Source organism: Acipenser ruthenus, chromosome 1, assembly GCF_902713425.1.
Source record: "Acipenser ruthenus chromosome 1, fAciRut3.2 maternal haplotype, whole genome shotgun sequence".
Lineage (NCBI taxonomy): Eukaryota > Metazoa > Chordata > Actinopteri > Acipenseriformes > Acipenseridae > Acipenser > Acipenser ruthenus.
This window is the reverse complement of record NC_081189.1, coordinates 70,589,957-70,612,653: the sequence shown is the minus strand read 5'-3', so window position 1 is coordinate 70,612,653 and position 22,697 is coordinate 70,589,957. Positions and strand designations below refer to the sequence as shown.

General features: G+C 38.4%; 1 protein-coding gene across 5 annotated transcripts in view; it reads left to right on the top strand.

Annotated features, from left to right (window-relative positions):
• Positions 1 to 3,829: 3,829 nt before the first annotated feature.
• The window catches only part of LOC117420647 (lipopolysaccharide-responsive and beige-like anchor protein), a 311,185-nt gene continuing 292,317 nt past the window's right edge, over positions 3,830 to 22,697 (top strand). For 4 of the 5 annotated variants that reach the window (XM_034034155.3, XM_059028772.1, XM_034034157.3 and 1 more), the window contains exons 1-2: positions 3,830 to 4,662; positions 4,802 to 5,049. In XM_034034155.3, the coding sequence (XP_033890046.3) occupies positions 4,852 to 5,049 (198 nt within the window). In that variant the 5' untranslated portion in view covers positions 3,830 to 4,662; positions 4,802 to 4,851. Of the gene's footprint in view, positions 5,050 to 22,697 lie in introns of all 5 variants that reach the window. The other variant, XM_059028758.1, reaches the window with a different exon arrangement.

Below are 22,697 nucleotides of genomic sequence, written 5' to 3'. Positions count from 1 at the left end.
TTCCATATGATGATGTAGATATCCTTCTGTCTGGTGTTAATGGCTGAAGTGTAATGCTGGCTCCAGGGATCAGCTTATTTTGCCTCCCTGGCGCATCAGCACACACAACGGCTGCGATGCTGGCTCCGGGGATCAACCAAAGTGCGGCCTCCCCAGCGCATCAGCATGACAACCGTCTGGATTGAGCTAAGTAGGGTACATCTCTGGGGTTTTCAAGTGGGCACCTTCCATCCTCAGTGTTTCGTCGACTAGCCCACGACACCTCAAGAGGGCTCGACGGTGATTCTGGCGTCCCAGCATCACCCCCCTCCGTCCCCCACTCAACTCAGCCCAGCTTACTTACCTGTCCCCAGCCAGAATCTCTCCGTCTCAACCACAGCCAGTTGCTGCTCCTCTCTGCTGCTTCAGATAAGTTCTTCACTGTGCGACGCAGCTCTTGGCCACTGAATCCGACGTCTCTGAGAAACCGGGTTGTAGAGTGTGCCACAAATCCTCGACAACCCACTTCCACTGGGTAAACCCGAACTCTCCATCCTCGCTGTTCCGCTTCAGTGGCTAGTTGAGCATACCGCAGTTTCTTCCTCTCATACGCCTCATCTACAGCATCCTCCCATGGCACTGTTAACTCTACCAGGTGAACAAGGCGTGCTGATCCAGACCACAAGACAATATCTGGTCGAAGGTTAGTGGTGGCAATCTCAGGTGGAAAAATAAGCCGTTGACCAACATCTGCCAGCATATTCCAGTCTCTAGCAGCTTCCAGTTGTCCTGGGCGAGGATTGGTTTTAACACCTTTTCTTGGTGGTTGCTCTCCTGGGCGGAGGAATGTTGTCTTTTGTGTGTAATGTTTTGATGGAACAGGTGGCAACTTATTGGTCATGTTACGCTTGTCTTCCAATGCTAAGGCCAAACATCGCAGCACCTGGTCATGGCGCCAAGTAAACCGTCCTTGGCTAAGAGCCACCTTACATCCTGTCAAAATGTGCCTTAATGTTGCAGGTGATGAACACAAAGGACATGAGGGATCCTCTCCTACCCAGAGGTTTAGGTTCTGTGGTGATGGGAGAACATCATATGTTGACCTGATGAGGAAACTGATCCTGCTCTGTTCCATTGACCATAGGTCTTGCCAGCCAATCTTGCGTTGTTCCACACTCTCCCATCTCATCCATTCTCCCTGTTTGGCCTGGGAAATGGCCTTTATACACCTCATCCTCTCCTCCTGCTTTTGCACCTCGTTGACTACCAGCTTCCTCCTTTGCGCTGGGGCCGCCTTGTGCCATGTAGGAGGAGTTGAACTGAAACCAAGACCCCCTCTTCCATGCTGAACTTGCCCCATGATATCACCAATTCGAAGGGCAGCCTTTGCATCCTCCACAGCTTTCTTTGCCACCCACTTTCTTCCAGCTTTCAACACAGGTGCTGCCTCCCTTACGCATTTATCGCGTGACTCTACTAATGTCATTTCCAGTCTGACCTTGGCGCACTTAAACTCCTCGGTTAGAGCAGAGACTGGTAGCTGCAGTATTCCTTTACCATAAAGTCCCACTCTGCTGAGGCAGCGTGGAACTCCCAACCATTTCCTGATGTATGAACTGATTAAAGCTTCCAGCTTCTCTACTGTTGTCAAAGAAACCTCGTACACAGTCAGTGGCCACAGCAACCTCGGCAGTAGACCAAACTGAAAGCACCAGAGTTTTAGTTTACCTGGTAGAGCGCAGCTGTCTATGCTCTTCAACCCTTCCACTGCTTGTTGTCTAACTTCTCCCACACGAACTGTGTCCTTTAGATCCCCGTCGTACCATCTCCCAAGACTCTTCACTGGCTTCTCAGACACTGTTGGTATTGCCTCACCATTAATGAAGAATGTTTTATCTACTACTTTGCCTTTAATTATAGAGATGCTCCTTGATTTAGTGGGCTTGAATTGCATTCGTGCCCATTCAATGTTATTGGTTAATTTGCCCAATAATCGATTAGTGCAGGCTACTGTTGTAGTCATGGTTGTCATGTCATCCATGTATGCTCGAATTATTAAAACCTAATTATTTATGTAGACTGCTCAGCCCAATTGGTGGGACTGGATTTGGTATATCAGTCCCTGCTGGTTTTCATCATATGAATTCCTGTCAAGGTTGCATAAGTACTGTGTGATAGGCTAAGCTTTAGAACAGAAGAAAATAGAAATGTTACAAAACAACTCAGATTCATTAAGGAGCCCTTACATTTACAAACCATTATTCTTCCCCTTTTGCAATAATAATAGCCTATATTGTATGCCGCTGAAAAATAATAAGAGATTGAACCATTATGTTTATCCACTTGTCTCTAATCCAGTAATATTTATTTAAGTAGAAATTTTATTTTAAATTGAATAAAACATGAAAACAGTGAAACCAAGGCAGGCAGAATACACAAACCATGATTTTATTACAAAAGACTGTCACCCACAGTTAATTTTCTTTTACGTGAATAACAAACTGCCATGTCAGTAATACATTTCCATCGACCAGGCTGTCTTGCATATTTAGTATAATGCTTAAGTACAAAAGCCCATCTTTAACTTTATCCATAGGTAATATGGATATGCCTCAATGGTCCTATCATTATTATTATTATTTATTTCTTAGCAGACGCCCTTATCCAGGGCGACTTACAATCGTAAGCAAATACATTTCAAGTGTTACAATACAAGTAATACAAGTAATACAATAAGAGCAAGCAATTACAATATTGCAAATAATTACAAAATGCAGTGCTAAGTAAGGCAGTTTTAATTCCACTAAAACAGAACAGGTGTATAACAGCTATAACGTTACCCAAAACTTACTGTACTTCTCTTTTACTACTGTTATGTGTGGATGATGCTTTCATTGATGATGATAAATATTACTGCATTTTGGCACTTCTTAAGAACTGTCACCAGAGCTATACTTTCCCTTATAAAAGTTTCCCCATAGTAAAAGCAGTGTGAAAAAGTGTAACAAAGCATAGTGAAAGCATGGTCGAGCATAGGTAAACATTGTAAATAATATCAAGGTATGGAAAAGCATATTAATAAACATGGCAAACTATGGTAAATGCATAGTATAACCATGGTAAAACTGCAAAAATAGCAAACAAAAAATACAGTGGTAAACCTTTATAAGGGTTTCCTCAAGCAAAATTGCTAATTAATTGGTAGTGTATTTGGATTTTTATAAGGACAGGTGTTTGTATTAGTTTCAGCACTATGGGGTATTGTGATAGGTGACTACAGATTACAGTCTCTAAATCCTTCAGCGACGTTGGGATGGAAATCTGAATAAAATGACAGAAGCATTACTCTTGAAAATGATTAAAAAGAGAAACAGCTTTTTAAACCACTTTTTTTTCCAGTTGGAGCGGCAGATCACGAGTTTCTATTGTTGTCCAATACCTGCATATCTAAAACTATAATATACACTTCCTTTAAGAAAATGATAGCCACTTTTAGTTTGTTGGATATCAATTAGATAATTTATTTTGAAAGTTTAATAGTTAATAAATATGGATATAATCCTCAAAAATTGTTTTTTTCCTAAATGTTAACATTTGGGTATGCAAGGAAATGCTTGCTGGCGTCTTTTTTGAATCCACAGCCACTCGTCCAGGTGCCTGATTGTACTTTTTGCTGGTGAAGGTTGTCATTGGCAGACTTCCTCCATCTGCCGTTGTATTTTTCCATCTTGCTCATTCAGCTGAATAGGCTAGATATACGGCATAAGGGGTGATCCTTTTGATTAACCACAAAAAAATAAATCTGTGTTTTTAAAAGAAATAAAGGTTTGTGGCTTCCTCCCCTCCTCTAGATGTCTCTATAGGTGCTTGTAATATTTCACAACGCCTCTCCTTAAACATGTATCGTTGTTATTAAATGCTGGGACATGAAAATACACGGTGCGTCGCGGCTATACTTGCATTTGTTACTCATTCTTCACAGAGTGCTAACCAACGGCTCCTACCTGAGATACACCTGGACACCTCCGTGTGGCCAATCGTCGCGTACTGCGCATGCTCTAGCCTCTCAAAGGACAACACTGTCATGGCGGAGACGGGCTGCAGCAAGGGGTGAACCAGGAAGAGGGAACTGAAGACAGGATAATACCACAATTTAAACAAGTGTGATTGAAAACGCTGAGCATTCTATATCGCTGTGTTGCTTATCCTCTGGCAGCTCTGCCGGAGCAGAGGGCGGATCTGTGACCGCTGCGTTTCGTAGATATTCAAGCCACATTACCGTGCGGCAAATGTACCTGTCTACGGAACATACCCTCCTGTTCTAAAGAAAGGGGGACAAGTCATTGTTTTTTTGTCATATTTTGAAAACCGCTGGAGCAAACTTCAGATCAACTGGTTTTGTGCTGCTATGCAAAATAAATCCAATTGACAGACAAACCGACACAGCGGGTTCCGTGCTGTACCGTACCATTTATTTATTTTTTTAAACTCTGAGGATATATTATAAGTTAGTTTTTTTTAAAAAAAATCTCTCGGGTCTGCCTCTTAATTGCAACAGACTAAATTGCAACAGACTAAAGGGGTGACCGAAAGGAATTTGAATTTCATCTGCCTGACAACTACAAACTGCTCTGACACTACTGTTGTATCTGCATCCTTGAAAAATAGAAGATAAGAATTACGGTACTTTTAATTAAATTCTGTTTTGAATTCGGGGGGAAAGAAAACGGCATTTGTATGCGTCTGTTGTAATAATAATATAGGACGAAACAAAATCAGACTCAAACATTTCTAATAAGTACTTTTCTCTTCCACGCCCTAGACTGTAAAACCGGTATCTCACCTGTCGTCTCCACTTCCCATTCGTTTGCAATGGCCAGTGAGGAGAAACCGGTTCCTCTTGGACTTCAGGCAGGTGATGCGGGTGTTAAGGACGAAGGAACTGCTCCCCTGCCCCTGAACCCCGGAGTTCCGATTCGGGGGATCAAGATGAAATTTGCAGTACTGGCCGGTCTCGTGGAAGTTGGGGAAGTCACGAACAGGGATATCGTGGAGACAGTCTTGAATCTGGTAAGTTGATTGATTTAAATAGGCCTTCTACCACAACAACCACTGCTAGGTTTTGTTTTGCACTGACGATACAAACAGAGGTAAACGAAGGGCCCAGTAATAAAAGATATTCTATAAAACAGTGCAATGAAAAGTCCCCATATATCATGTCACACCTGCTATTCATTATTCATTATAGCTGTTAAATAAAATATAGAACTGTTGAAAACAAGGTTGATCTGCTGTACTGTATTCTACAAAATGGAAAATCAATAACAATATTTGTAAAAACAAACAGGCACGAAAACTAATTTAAGACCTGTTTTGCATGTTCAGAAACTACTGTAGGCTAAATTGTAACTGCAGTACAGAATATCCTTATTCGGTTTGGACTCATACAATGAAACTTGCATCTTATTGTAATTCTAGCTTGAGAGTTCTTGTTTGTGCGTTAGTACTTTCATTAGTTTTTTTTTTTTTTTTTAATACATTTTATTGGCCGATGTAGCTATTTTAAAAACCTGTTAGACACACTTTCTGGCAGACTTCCTGAACAGCAACCCAGTCAGACAATGACTATTGTGGAGGATTTTGTTACAGAATTATTGAATCCAAGTCTAAACATTTCTTCCCTTTTACTCTCTCTTTGCAAATCAAAATAACTGATTAAAGATATTATGAGATTATGTTTAAATCTCCAACATCCTTTTGACCTTTGATAGGCAGTCTGGAGTACAGTATGGCAATTATGTTCACATACGGTTTGCTAATTATTATTATTATTATTATTTATTTCTTAGCAGACGCCCTTATCCAGGGCGACTTACAATTGTTACAAGATATCACATTATTTTTACATACAGTTACCCATTTATACAGTTGGGTTTTTACTTGAGCAATCTAGGTAAAGTACCTTGCTCAAGGGTACAGCAGCAGTGTCCCCTACCAGGGACTGAACCCTAATACACTTAAAGGAGTTTGTGGTAAGGCCAGTGTCCTGCCCTGTTGCGCACACAATTTATACAATTGTTTAAAATGCAGGGTTCTTGTAAAAAGAATAAAGCTACAGTACAGTGTTGGAAAAAGAAACGTACTTATTAACAGACAGAATATGTGTGTTTGACAGGTACTGTACTGTAGCTTCACTTACTGAATAGACACCTGTTGAAAATATGTGTAATACAGTGTAAGGCAAATTCAAGGTTGAGTGATTAAACAAAAAAAAAATACCCTAGAGATTAACAGGGATTGGTTTGATCTCATTTTCCTTTCTTCATCTGCTTGCAGCTAGGAAAATGAAAGACTTGTTAATTCCATTTCTTTATGATTTTTATAAGTAAATGAACAAACAGCCTTTTAAAGGGAAAATGATATATGTAGCACTTTTTAAAATGTATGCTTATTATAAATTGTAGTCATTTAGCAGACACTTTTATCCAAAGCGACTTAGTCACTTAAAATAGGACCTCGGGTTTACATCTCATCCGAAGGACACGGCACAAAGAGGATGACTTGCTCAGGGTCACACGCAGTGAGCATTGTTGCCCTCCGTTTTTCTTCCAGATATGTTGTCTTTGAAATCTGTTGATGCTTTGTATGAATAAAACCTGAAAGGCAAGAATGCATAGTAAATAAAATACCTGTAAAACAGCTTTGTCACTAGAAAATTGAGTTGGGTGTTACATTTTACTACAGTTATAGACAGTGTTAACAGACCTGTTCTGCTCAAGGTGCTAGGCTTTAAAATAATATGCTATTAATATGGTGGTTTAAAGTTCTTATCTGGATGCAATAAACACTGGAGAGCATGAAGTACTGTGGCCTAGGGTTTATGGTTTTAGGGCAGCAGTGTGGAGTGGTGGTTAGGGCTCTGGACCCTTGACCGGAGGGTCGTGGGTTTAATCCCAGATGGGGACACTACTGCTGTACCCTTGAGCAAGGTACTTTACCTAGATTGCTCCAGTAAAAACCCTGTAAAGTGGGTAATTGTATGTAAAAATAATGTGTAAAAAATAATGTAATTGTATGTAAAAATAATGTGATATCTTGTAACAATTGTAAGTCGCCCTGGATAAGGACTAAATAAGGACTGGCTAAGAAATAAATAATAATAATAATAATAATAATGGTTATATCTATCTGGGTAATTTCTCCCAGTAAAATAATTTATTAGCAATTAAAGAAACAAAAAAAAAAACCAAAAAACACTTACAAATTGAATAGTTCTATTGATAGACTTTACAATGTCTGTGATATTAAGTGCATTGTTTTAGTTGAATAACAGTGTTATGAAATACAGCTTAGTACTAACCCTAGTTTTCAATTGAGATATTCATACCTGTTTTGAATGCCTTTTTACATAATGAATGTCTATTTTGCAACCCCCCCCCCCCCCCCGTAAGCTCAGTGCATGCAGTCCTTCTTAAATGTGTGAGTACAGTTACAAGTTATTGAAAGAAATTCAGGCCTAATCAGATTACTGTAACACATTAGGCCTACTTGTAACGTGTTACTTCACAACATTGCTTGTAGTGGACTTGCATTTCAAGACAGCATGCCATTCTTAAAACTGCTGCTTAACTGAATGTAGTGAGAAAGTTTAACAATTCAATCATTAGTAATATTGCTTGGTTGACCAGTATCAGGTGAGGCCAAGTAAAGCAGTTCATTTTGTAAGAGGAAGGCTTCACACCTGTAGTGCTTAAGATAGTGGTATTCAATTACATTCTCTGGCAGGCCAGAATAAGCCAATATCCAAACCTTGGGGGGCGCTCATAATGTGCGTCCCGATGTGGGGTTGTTTAAATGGTCATGAAAATCTGACTATCCAATCACACTTTACATACAACAGCAGAACATTGCAACACTAGTAGGGCTGTCAGTTAAGCCTCCAAATTGCAATCGATTAATTGGGCACACAAAATCGAATCGTTCAAATAAATATCGATGATTGCACCGCCCACATAAATTTTTGCTCCATTCCTCTCCCTGCGACTTGATTATTTTAATATTGTTGCTGTTAAGTAAAAGCTTGTGCACAACACTTGAATGAGAGGGGTAATTATGCCTTAGTAGAATCAGGAGAAGAAAAAATACCACACACAACATTCGCAACAAACCTAAAGCAAGTTTAACATACTACTAACATTCATAAAATATTTATTCCAAACAGATTACAGTACTTTGGAAAGTAGTCTATATAGACAAGACAAGAGTTTATGAAAACTGTATTTTTTTTTTTGTGACAACTGCAGCATCACACATTGCATCTTGTTAATACTGTACCACCTAACCTTCACTATCTGTGAAACACACAATGCGGAAATCCCTGCCTAAAACATCATCATAATACTTCCCTCACAGTAACAGTTTAAAGGAACAACGAGTCCTCTTTTTATAGAGCATAGTTTAAAAATATTAATACAGCAGCGGATTATGTACAATAATTTTGCATTCTCGCGGTGGCAAACTATTTTATACAGCCTGCATTGTTTCATTGGATCACATACATCGAGCTACAATCCAGTGGCATTTAGAGTCGGACAGCAATCAAAAACGAAAAAGGTTGCGGATAGTGCATTTCTTCAAAATGAAAATGAAAAAAAAAAAATCTTTCCGAAACAGCGGCACTGGCACGTGACAGCGTAGCAATGTTAAATATTATTAGTTTTGCTCAAAAGATAGATGGCTGTAGTTGGGACTGATTTAAAACAAAATAATATGGAGGGCTTGAATCTCATTTTTGTGTGCTGGGGGGGATTTACCCCCTATGCTGCAGACAATGGGGGGGTTTCCAAAATTTTAGGGAGGAATGGCAAAAGAAAGACACTTTTGCATATAAAAAAACTATATATATATTTTACTGCATCATCATTCATACTAGTGTTGCTTTAAAATAAGTTGCTTTCAGGAGACCTAACAGCTGTTCATCACTGTGAGACAGAGCACTCTCCATTGCTTTTGCCATTGCCTGACGTGGAGTTTTTGCTGCAGCAGAAGAAAACGGTGCTTTTCTTTTTAACCAGCGCTCCATTTCTTTTTTTTTTAACTCTTTACACTCAGCCCTATTTCCGCCTGTTTTTCACGGTTTTCATTTATGTATGTTTAACTACTGGATAGTTTGTACTGCATGCATGTAACATATCATATGAAAGGCCACAAAATTTCCTTTCATATTATGTAAGTTGCAAGAGGATCAGGTGTACTATATGTGGTAGAGATGAGAATATATGTAAAAAAACAAACAACAAAAAAACGCTTTTTTTGGTCACGTTTGGTCACTGCTATATATATATTGTAATCATAGATCGCTAAAAAAAATAAAAAATAAAAGAAAAATACACTATTGCACCTCAATATGAAATGAACATGGGGGGGGGGGGTGGGGGGGAAGCTCAGCTTCTAAGCTTTCCAACAATGCCTCCCCTTTCAGTCAAGCTGCTATAATGACAGAGCAATAGACCCAAAACGAAACCTAAGCTGTGAACTCTGTCACATGATGAGAGGCTTAACTTCAGGCGATCGCAGTTCCGACTAGGAGTACCGCATAAACACACTGAATATGTCTTTGGAAAGCCCCGAGTCTGTACTTTTAAACAAGCCATGGTAGTTAGGTGGCTTTTACAGTGCCTGAGTAATATGTGCGTAACCTTCGGTGTGCTGGTGCCACAAAATTAGCGAAAGTCACCGCTTGCAAAACAACACCTAGATAGACTTAATATTGTATTTTTTTTTCTTTTTTACTTATACTGCAGTGTACTGAGTTTCTATAATGCTTAAAGATAGCAGCCAAGAATCACGTATGAGAGAATAAAGTCTCATGGCACTTAAAATATCCAGCCCTACTTTTTTAAAATGTATTTATTTTAATCAGACCTACTCAGAATGCGGTTCGTACTTTTGTCACTGACACCCACTTCCTTAGAGATTGTTGCAGCGTTTCAGGCGTTCTAAATAGGGTGAAAAATACAGTAGCTTGGTGTCTTCAAATATCTCTGCGTGATTTTCCTGCACTGAAAGTTGCAGTTATGTGGGAGCAACTTGGAAAATGCGCAATTCCTGCGATCCCGCGGTGAAATTCAAGCCCTGATATGTATAAAATACATTGACGAAGCAGGTTACTCTTGATCTCTGCGTCATCATCCTGTATTTGTTCAGACGCATATTCTCAGTAATTTTTAGAAGCAACAACACAGATTATGTTCTTGACAGTAAGTTAATATATACAAGACATGTTTTTAATTTCATGGAATATTCAATTTCATTAAAATATCGATTTATTATCGTGGGGTCCCAATCGATAAATAATTTGATTATTATCGTTACAAGCCTAATATATATATTGTGCTTGTAATGATAATAATCAAATTATATATCTCATGCTAATCTTCATTAGAGGGCAAACTTGGATGCAGAGCCCTAGAAACGGGTACATAAGAGCATGTAGGCCTACATCTTATGCTTTGATTTACATAGGACTATGTAGGCCTACATCTTGAACTGTATATTGGATTGGACTGAAACTTGGAATTGACTTTTCATTGCACACGTTCTTAAGGGGAAATCAAGTGTTGTGTTTTCATGGTTGTTTACTTTTCACAGTGAAACAGGCACCAGCTTGACTGAGCTGTTGAAGGCTGTATATTGGGAGCTATCCAAATTTGATTAAACTTTGCATGGACATTTGTTAAGTTATATGTGCTGTGGATATAGGTCATGGTGCCCTAGTTTTTTGTGGTAATACTTCTGTCTAGTATTACAGCTAGGTGCAAGAAAGAATGCCTTGCCCGAGGACACGCAGTGGTTATCAAGATGATGAGATTTAAACTCGAAAGAACTCCTCAACCAGGGCACTAGACAAACTTTTTATTTAGGTGCATTTTTTCAAAAATAAGTAGGGGTGCACCGATAAGATTTTCTTGGCCGATACCCATAGCCGATGGTTATCTACCCATGTCGGCTGATACCGATAGGATACTGATAATAATAGGTAGTTAAGGTAAACTACTAGAACAGCACATACGGCCTATATTTAAACTGTTTTTATAATTATAAATGTTAAACCACTAACAGATATCGTTTACTTGTTGTATTTATGACAAAAACTAACAGGTATTGTTTACTTGTTGCACTTCAGAAAATGAATGCAAAGAATAATGTAGTATTATATTGTGTGCTTGACAACAATTTATACATTTGTTTTCCAAGTCTCACAAAAATAACACTTTGGAGTTGTACTAGTAAAAACACTAATGTAGAGAAAAATAATGTGACATTTTTTATAGCCACTTGCTGTCAAACATTGCGTATTATAATTTTGACCTGTACTGTACAGTAAAAAAATAAATAAATAAATAAATAAAAATAGCCTACGCAATGTCAACTACAACACTTGTTAAATAATTATTTTAAGCATATGCTGCTTAAAAAACAGCATATGCTGCTTAAAAAAAAATGCAGCCCAACTTAAATTGTTCACTTAATCAAAAACAAAAAGATGTCATGAAAATAACCGTTTACAAAATTCAGTCAAACTTGAATCTGTTACTAAACAAGACGGCACAGTAATCAATTCCAGCTTCAAAATGCCGCCTAATACACCCGCAACCATTACAGACTAAGAAACAAAACGGAGCAAGATAAACAAAATTTACAAAACGTAATTCCCACTTAATGTTTAGAGAGTTTACAACTCCTGCGAAGTTAGGGAGGTTGTAGTCTTGGTTTTAAAAAAGTGCTTTTCAGCGAAACTGTTTACGTTCAATGATTTGATCAAGTGAGCTACGGAGGAGGACCTCAGGTGATGCCAAGCTGCCAAAGAGAGAGAGAGAGACAGACAGAGCAGAGGCAGATCTGTAACTAACCGCGCATTGATTTGAACACTAATTTGCCTGGTTAATACTATTTTCTTACAAATAATAAATACCCCTATATATTACAGTTTTGTCAGTCTGAAACAAACTCCAAAGCATTACTTAGGGTGAATGCAGCTACAGGAGTTTGAATGCATTTGTACCGTGGGCTCAGTTTTGAGGTGCTGGAATGTTTTTTTTTTTCTTTTGTAGAAATGTTTTCATACTAACATTTGTAGTTGATAACATTAATTTAAAAATTCAATTGATGCCTATGGTGAATATGTTTTTGTGACTAATTAGCTATTCACATTTAAAATATTGAGTACTTTGATGTGTGTTTCAGTATTAACTAAATTAAGTAATTAATCAAACTGATAAATCTTGTTACATACTGGTAACTTATTTATTAATGTTTGGATATACTTATTTTATTGATTACTTGATTACTGGCTCATTCACAGTCGTCTTAAAATAACGCTAGAATATGTTTTGTTGGAAAATAGTAATAACGTTTTGACTGATTCAGATTTCGCTGCAGATGGATTTATTTTCAGAAGTTATGCAAGGCGCTCGTTTCCTTCTGTATTGTGCACGTGCGTCTTTTTTTGTGCATGACAGTTCAGCGTGAGAGGTAACAGCTGGACGTTTTAGTTACACAGTGTTCAGAAATTAGGATTTAAGTTATGTTTTTGTGCACATTGTACTGGTTTTATTCAAAAGTGATTCCTGTTCAGGTATTTATGAATGCAAATAATAAAACATGCACAAGAAAAATAACTGCATTAATATAATTTTCTACAAAGGTACCAAATTTAAGGTTTGATAAAATTGTCTGTTTAATTTTAGTAAATAAAATTAAAATAGCAAAAACTAAAGTGTTTCAAAAAACAATATTTTCACTCAGTGCATATTCTGTGTGATTTCACAATATTTATTCAAATGAATAAAGGACAGTTTAGATTACATTTATTCTAAACATTTACATATACTCGCAGTTCATCATTGGGTTTAATGTAGCATCAAATCTGTTCTGCACACAACTCGCTATCCTATTGTTATCTTCGGATATTAAAAAAAAAAAAATCCAGGGGCTCCCGAGTGGTGCATCCGGTAAAGGCGCTCCGCGTGGAGTGCAGGATGCGGCCCTATATCCTGGAGGTCGCCGGTTTGAGTCCAGGCTATTCCGCTGCCGACCGTGGACGGGAGCTCCCAGGGGGCGGAGCACAATTGGCCGAGTGCCGCCTCAGGGGTTGGGGCTTAGGTCAGCCAGGGTGTCCTCGGCTCACCATGCACCAGCGACCCCTGTAGTCTGGCTGGGCGCCTGTGGGCTTGCGGGTAAGCTGCCCAGGGCTGCTTTGTCCTCCGATGCTGTAGTTGACCTGCAGTGTGAAAAGAACCGATCGGCTGACTGCACATGCTTCGGAAGACAGCGTGTGTTCGTCTTCGCCGCTCCCGAGGCAGCGCAGGGGTGAAAGAAGTGAGCTGAGCCTAAAAAAAAAAAAAAATACAATTGGACATTTCAAATTGGGAGAAAAACAGGGTAAAATCAATTGCCGATTTACTAAAATTAAAAACAAAAATCATCTAAACACTGCTATTTTGAGATGCATTTACTGCATTTTGGTCACACATTACACAGCACTGGGAAAATGAGTGTCTCAGGGGTCTTGTGTCATTGGTAAGCGCGCCTGACCAAACCATTAAATTCTGTCCTGGAAGAAATCCAAGCATGAATATTGGTGTACATTATCGGCTAAAATAACAAAAACTGCAGATAGCCGATTGTGTGTTTCCTTTATATCGGTGCCATGCCGATAGGCTACCGATTATCAGTGCACCCCTGAAAATAAGTATAGCCAACTTATTTGCTGTTAATCAAAATAAATAGAATACATTTTCTTTTTCATTTGCCAAACATAGTCCTTTAAATCAGTTCTCTGTAGAACATCTTGATTGCACAGTTGCCAGGGTCACATTCTGCCAGTGTGCAAGCCTCTAAGCTAAGCTTTTTTCAAAGGTAAACTATCTACACTAGGTGTACACCGACAAACACAGTATTAGGCGCTGTGAAAGGATAGCGCAGGTGGTCAAGGCTGGAGGAGGACTCGGTGACGGTTGGCTGCAGTTTAAGCGCTTCAAGGGCATATTTATTCAAAACAAACAAAACCCAAATGAGCACAAAAATAAAGAGTTAACCAAAAACAGTCTTGCAATACACAATCATAAAACAAAAACGCTCACGCAAGCTGTGCTATCACGGTGAGGAACATAAACATGAGAGCATGTCTCTCTCGCCCAGGCTCTCCAGACAATGGAGCTCTTTAGCTCCCTTATATACCATGTGACCAGGGTTGATTAACAATTAATCATTTAATCAATGCCTCGCTGTTGGAGACGAATGCAGTAAGTGCAGAGACTGGGGCTCTTTACGTCATCAGTAATAAAATCACGTGGGTGGTTGTTCTGAAGAGAAAAAAGTTAAGCTCAATTGTTAGTATTTCCGTATGTTAGTACAAATTAGTATTTTGTTTGTTTGTGAATACATACATAAATTAAAATGTGCTTTTATTGCTATTATACATTAGCTTATTTAGAATACAGTTACCTGGAGACATGTTCTAGGAATCATCACTGAATCAATCAGCTTGTTGATACTAACTGGATATGGGATGAGAAACTAAAAAAGAAAGTATTTTATTTAGCTTTTAACACCCTTATAACTTGCAAACCATGAGTACTGAACATTTATCAAAAGCGCATGTTGTTGCATGCACTTAGTAGTAACAGCAGTGTAGTATTGATTCACTATGTAACGCAATTTTTGTTCCTGGGTAGTAAGTGTTATTTCCTAATTGCTTATGCCTCAAAAGTATAGAAAATGTCTATTATTCCCCACAAACTTTGCTTTTGGACCAGGACAGTGATATTTTGAAATTTACCTATTTCCAATGAGAAAACGGGCGAATTTGTGTCTTTTCGTTCACATAAAGTCAGAAAAAAACAACATATGAATCCAAATTAAAATGTATTTATACTAAAGTAATACAAAAATGACTACAAAAGATTTAGAAGTGAGTAGTTTTTCGAGATTTACGATTATACTGTAAATCACTTTCACGAATCAGCCCCCAAATGTAGTCTCCCATCATGTTCTTGTTATACTGTCCTTGGTAGCGGTGTTCAAAGTCCAGTATATCCTGGTGGAAGCGCTCGCCTTGCTCCTCCGAGTACGCTCCCATGTTCTCCTTGAATTTATCAAGATGAGCATCAAGGATATGGACTTTGAGGGACATCCTACAGCCCATTGTGCTGTAGTTCTTCACCAGAGTCTCAACCAGCTCCACATAGTTTTCGGTCTTGTGATTGCCCAGGAAGCCCCGAACCACTGTGACAAAGCTGTTCCAAGCCGCTTTCTCCTTACTAGTGAGCTTCTTGGGGAATTCATTGCACTCCAGGATCTTCTTTATCTGTGGTCCGACGAAGACACCGGCTTTGACCTTTGCCTCAGACAGCTTCGGGAAGAAGTCTTGAAGGTACTTGAAGGCTGCCGAATCCTTATCTAGAGCTCTGACAAATTGTTTCATAAGGCCCAATTTGATGTGCAGTGGTGGCATCAGCACCTTCCGGGGGATCACCAGTGGCTCCCATTTGACGTTGTTCCTCCCAACAGAGAACTCGGTCCGCTGTGGCCAGTCCCGCCTGTGGTAGTGCGCCTTGGTGTCCCTGCTGTCCCAAAGGCAAAGATAGCAGGGAAACTTGGTAAAACCGCCTTGGAGACCCATCAGGAATGCCACCATTTTGAAGTCTCCTATGACCTCCCAGCCGTACTCATCATACTTCAAGGCATCCAGCAAGGTCTTGATGCTGTTGTAATCCTCTTTGAGGTGCACTGAGTGAGCCAGGGGAAGAGGCGGGTACTTGTTACCATTATGGAGCAGCACGGCTTTGAGGCTCCTGGATGAGCTGTCAATGAACAGGCGCCACTCATTCTGGTTACAGGCGATTCCGATTGCCTCGAACAGACTGGTCACATTGTGGCAGAAGCAGAGCCCATCTTGATGGGTGAAGAAGCTGGAAAAAGGTTGGTGACGCTTCCTCTGATCTGCGACCTGCACACTTTCATCCAACAAGTTCCACTGCTTGAGCCTAGAAGTCAAAAGCTCGGCATTGGACTTGGTGAGACCAAGATCTCTAATCAAGTCGTTGAGGTCTTTTTGGTTGGGGTAGTATGGGTTTCTCTCCTCAGCTCCACCTCTGAAATTGTCATCTGGATCTACAACGTCTTCCTCGCTCTCTGACTTGCTGCTCTCTTCTAAAGATGGCTGCTCTGCTTCCGGAGGAGTGGGTACGGGGAGCTCATGGCAGTGTTGCACCGGGGCGATGGATGAAGGAAGGTCCGGATACGTGATAGCAGGTGCATTCTTGCCAGTCCGACGTTTGGAAGGGTCCACCATGCAGAAGTAGCAGTTGCTTGAGTGGTCAGTGGGTTCCCGCCAAATTCTTGGGATAGCGAACTTCATGGCTCTCTTTTCCCCTCTGTACCATCCTACAAAAATACATTTATTTCACCCATGACTAATGTGTAAGAGATTCTCGCAACATTTTTCATATATGATATATTTTTTCAATAACATTGAAAATTGTAAAACATTTTAAAATTTAAAAACTTTTACAATTTTAAAAATTAACAAATTTTATAACCTAAAATTCCGAGCAACAATTGTCCATCTTGCCTTCCAGAGTTTTTTTGCAGTGCTCGCAGGTAAAATGAGGTTCCCAGGGTTTGTCTTGATCCTCGACAGGCATGCCGAAATATGCCTTGTAGGCCTCACACATCTTAGCAGATGCTTCCACGGAGTACTTTTTCGCTCTTGTCTTGATAAATTGGCCGCAGACATAGCAAAATGCGTCTGCCGGATGCTTGCAGCCTCTTGATGCCATCTCAGAAAAATGCAGATATGCATCCACTTAGGCAGCTGGAACTAAACTGAACTGGTGGGCTTAAGGCCCCTGTATTTATACTACTATTTATATTACTAGAAAGTTCTAGAAGTTACTCCAAGTTTACTCAGCACTGAACCTATTTGGAATGTTCTGGAAAATAGGTAAATTTCAACATATCACTGTCCTGGTCACAAAAGCAAAGTTTGTGGGGAATAATAGCCATTTTCTATACTTTTGAGGCATAAGCAATTAGGAAATAACACTTACTACCCAGGAACCAAAAAAAAAATAATAATTGTTACACGGTGTTATGCTGGGTTGTTTTTTTTGAGCCTTGCTAGCACAGAAATAATAATACAATGGACTACAATCGAAGTTAAAACCTTGTTTTTGTTTTTCATGTGGGTTTACATCCATACAGTAGCTGACACAATTGTATTTTCTGATCAGTTTTTGAAGTTATGAATGCATTGTTTGCAAAACAAAATTGATGCTTGCACCAAAAACTTTTTTGATCACTTTTGAGACTAAACTGGGCATACCATAGAGCCTTGTGAACCATAGTGCGGGCGGATGATTATTTAATTTAAGTTTCTTACTGTATTGGATACATAATATTTATGTTACTATAAAAGTATGTGTAGTGCTTAATGAATCCTATCGTCCTTACAGCAAGCAAATTAGTTTTTGTAGTACTGCTTTAATGTAACCATTAGACCAGTTGTTTCTGACACTCACTGGCCTTCATGCTGTTCCACACATTTGTGTAAAGCCTTGGATAAGTATTCAGCCGAGTGAAATGTATGGCAATTAATACATTGAACAGATTTCAATGTGTCTGTTCAATGAGGATTTTTAAATAAACATTATTCCAACCTGTTGGAGAGGTTTCTAGTCGGATCTACTGTGTACAGTGTTGTGTTCTCTTGCACTCGGCCTAAACAATGGTAACTTGCACTTAGCCATCTCCTATTTAAAAATAAAAGGCTTATATTTAGATATTGTTTGCTGTTAACAATTATTTACCAGTGCAGTCTGATATCGAGCCTACAATGTTTGCTGTTCAGGCAGGCAGCTGGGGGTTCGTTTTAAAACACACTTTAAAATATACATCAGGCTTTCTGTACAATGTCTTTGGAATATACTTCTATGAATATATATCTGGTCAGCAGTGTTGGCTCTTTAAATTGCCATAACATCTGATAAACTTTTCAGCTTTTCAAGTTGACTTTTATTATTTTAAAACTAACTCCTGATAGTTTTCCATGGTGGCTTCCATCTTTGTACCCTGTCTGCTTGTGTTGTTACATTGACTAGTATTATTTAGCTGTGGGTGGGCACAGCTGACAGATCGTGCCTGCCTGTCATTTGCACTTTACAGCTCCTTGTTTTGCGACTGGGTGTGAATTACAGAGCTGAATGGAACTCTCAAATTCCAATGGGAGTCCATAGTTTAATACTGAGCCTTGGTTACGTGCAGCGCAGTTTCTCACACCTAAATAAAGGTTGCAAAATCTAAAGTAGGTAAAAGTTGACATATACACAGTAGATTAACCCAGCAAGGTGTAAAGCAAGCAAAGGTTATTAGTTCTAACCAGGGATGGAAATAAGACTCCTATTGCATAGCAGTTTCCCCCATTCCAGGGTTTATTATGAGCTTGATTAACCACAGTGTTTAGAAACAAGCTCAGGTTTGTCCTATTAAACTCATAGTAAAACCAGGAATGGATCAAACTGCTATGCAAGGGGGGGGGGGGGGGGGTCTTATTTCCATCCCTGCTTCTAACCTATGGAAATTTAAAAACCGACAATTTTTTTTTTTTTAACCCTTGCATTAAATATTAAAAATCGCTGAGTAGTTTTGGACACAATAGATATTTTTCATTGAAAATGTTTTCAGTGTTTTCCATTTCTTTTTTATGGAGAAAAAATGGCATCCTCATATGAGGTCATCATGTATTTACAACCTCTCGGTTCCTAGCAAAAAGTTGTCATTAACCGAAAGTTGACAATAAGCGAAAAGCCCCTGTTTTCAAGTGTATTTATATGGAACAATGATATATACTGTAGTTGTACAAATACGGCACTGAAATACATGTGTTTTAAATGTTAGTGTTCAAAAATTAACAGGAGAAACACGAAATACCCAAACATAGAACTGTTTACTTCACACGTGTGTAAAACAAAAAAAAGGGAGTAGGCTTACACAACGCTTATACAAGATTCTGGCATGTCGTGTGGAAAGTGTCCACAGCACGTAACTGTTCTTGGAGTGAAGGCTCTTCGGGTTCCTTGTCTGATGCAGTATCCTGTGGCTCTTCAACATGTGGGTGCTTAGCTGCTCTGAATGCCTCAGTCCGCCAGAAATACAGTTACGAAGTCAGTGTGTTATAAAAGCTGCATGAAGTATGCACATAAATCATGCAAGTGCGCTCTGTAGCACTGCAAACTAGTAATGAAGTTGTCAATAAGCGGTGTGCAGTTGCTAATATCAGAATTCCATTAACATCAAAGTCCATGGGGCGGGATTGGTTCCTGGGAAAATGTTGTTAACAACCGAAAGTTGTTTTTATCAGGGTTGCTAATAACCGGCATCTACTGTATTTGGTTTTACCAATATTGTTGTTGGAGTTGTTTTAACTTTGGAACTGTCAATAATGTGTTGCAACTGCAGGCATACATTTTTTTTTTCCATGGGTTCTTGGCGCACATGTGCCTTTTACATTAACCCTTCATTTCTGATCTTTATCTGCATTACTTTCCCTTCATATTTCCTTTTAGTTATATTCTGCAGGGTTGTATTTGCCTGGCTGCCAGTGACTATTAGCCTACTACACTAAAGTGGTTAAAGTTGATTCACTATGGCTTGCATTACATTGCATTTTCTCTAAGAGTCTGAAAATGGAATCTACTAAAACAAGCATGCATTTTAAATTATTTTGCTGCACCTCATTTTGATAACAAAATGAAGCTACAGTAATAACTATTTTGTCTTTTCTAATGTAAAAGTACTGGGGGGGGGGGGGGGGCATTAATTAGTCCACAGAAAAATGAGGATTCCAGAAATACCGTGCAGTGTTTTGTTTGTTTATGTGAATCTGTCCACCAAACCCAGTGGGACGAGATGTCTCCTTGGTACAACAGCTGTGCATTACAAAGTACAATTCAAAGCATGTACACTTTTAAGCAGATCCATTTAAAGCATATAATAAACACACTGAATTTGATATTATCAATCTCTCCATTCTAAACAATAGCACCTTTCATTTACTTCAAGATAATAGATACTGTTGTCAATGTGATGTTGTCAATAGAGCATTCTATGCAAGCCTGATATGACTATGCATATTAATAGATATCTCCCCCCCTTTTTTTTTCTTTTTATAACCCTATGCTGCCTATGGGGAATGACCATATTTGGTCATAAATATGAACACTTTCTGTTTAAATGCTTGTTGTTTTGGAACTTTAAATCAGAAATTAAAACCCAATACACCTACAGAAAGGCATTAAGTAGATCCTTCCAGTGATGAAATTTTATTTGTTGTGGGATTTTTTTTATATGAGCTACATCTCCCAAAAAATTATTGAAATATGAAAAATAATACATATTTTAAAAAATTGCCAATTTCAACCTCTTTCCAAGTATTATATAGAAAAGATAAGGTTTTATAATGCATAGTATTTTACAAAAATCAACCTCCGAAATGGCAAATGTAAAGTATTAATAAATAATTTAAAAAATTGCCAATTTCAACGTCTTTCCAAGTTTTATAGAAAAAAAAAAAATCAATCTCTGAAATGGCAAAGGCAGACCAGGGCTAAGACTTGCCAAAAAGTGAGATTGGAAACATTATTGCCGTGTTTGAGGTACAGTTATATTTCAGTATAAAATAAAGAAACAACACAAGTTAAAGTAAAATGTTTATTTTTTTTATTTGTAAATAAAAAGTATATTACAAATATTACAAATAAAACTGATATTAAGAATTTTTATTTTTTGAGACAAAAAAAAAACTTCCATATTTTGCTGTATTTATTTATTTTCAAAACTACCCTACAGTTGAAGTGCTGTGGCACCTGCAGATCATTCTTCACCTCCTCATCCTCCTGCAGCAGCTCTTCATCAGGGAGGTCCTCCTCCATGGCGTCCGTGCCCTCGAGCTCCTCCTCAGTCAGGGCCCTCCTCCTCTTCAGTGGCTGAACCAGATGCTAGCACTGATTGTCTCCATCCATTTTCTGACTTGCACACACCCACATAAAACATTAAAATAAATACCTATTATAATTATTATCATTAATAATAATAATAATAATAATAATAATAATAATAATAATAATAATGACTGTTCTTTATACACACACAAAGTAAAAGTAAACTAATAGTAAAATACAGTACATGGCTAAATAACACACAGAGTAAACTAATAATAAAATACATGGTTAAATAATGACTACAGCTAAATAATGTCTTTGTCCTTTACATAGGCTACATAAAGTAAAAATAAAAACTAAACCAATAAAAATATTCCTCATTCTTTTACACATCGAATAAAAAAAAAATTTAGTTAAAAAAATAATAAATGCATAGCTAAATAACAACTACAGATAAATAATGAATCGACTAGAAAAAGTAAACAAAAATGAGCTAATACACAGACGTACACAAACACTTAACTTGGCATCACATGCGATAGACATATTTAGTTTTGCCTTCTCTCCTGAGGAGAAACAAGTTCAAAAAATGGAAAAACAAATCTAAAATAAAAACGTATATGTGAAACTAAGTTTTTTTTTTTTAAAAGTGATGATACAGTAGTTACTCTTGTCTACAGTCATAAGTTAGCTCTGCCCAGCAAGCACGCACACACAGACATGACACAGCAAAAAAAAAAAAAAAACACACTGCAGATGTACTCAACACAAAAAAACTAATATAAAGTTGAAAAAAAAAAAAACAACATCGCTAATTAGCCCAAGTACTTACCGTTTAGATGATATGTGGATTAGCACTCTTGGGATTGTAAAACCGGAGACACAGAACCTTGAATCTGCTGTGCACTCGGTCGTAATGGTGCCCGGCAGAGACTTGTCCTTGTAATCAAAATATATGTCCCGCCCATCCTAGCCCTAAACCAAAGGTATCATTACACGGCCAGTAGTCATGGCTATAACGCACGCTTAAAAAAAAAAAGAAAAAAAAGTTTGCTGGTTGGACGGCTGAGAAATGACGTGTTTTGTCATCGTAAAAAAAGTTACGAAATTACAGCGCGTCGGCAGCAAAGGGTTAAATCAAAGATTGGGTTATAAATCACATTAAGCACATAATTAATAGGATCTGGCAGACATACATAATATCTCAGGGGTCATAACTACCACAATGTTTTGTTTTGATAACATTTTCATTTGTTGTGCTTGAAGTTTGTACCAGTTCTAGTGCTTTTACACTTACAACTCTAACCTGAGCTGGCGTAGAGTTGATGGGATTAAAATGAGTTTGGTCCACCCGTTCACATTTTTGCTTCGCTCGAAGCCTGCTCTGAACCCCGTAGATGCGTGATTAGCTTATGAATTAAAGTGTGTCACCTCAAAGGTTATACTGTATCTCCATGATGACTTTGATTTGAAATCCTTTTTTATTTCATGGTTCTTACAGGCCCTTATTTGGCCACCAACGAACAGTTTACTGTATTAGTGTTTTCATTTTGATAAGCTACAACCTGAGAGCCTAAAATAAAAGCATGGACCATGCTTTAGGTATCGGTGTGAGCAGTCCTATTATAAAAATGTGTTTTCTGGATATGATCCTCGCCAACAGTATTGAAGATGAAACACCATTCAGGAAGGATGTCTTATTGTGTAATTCTGATT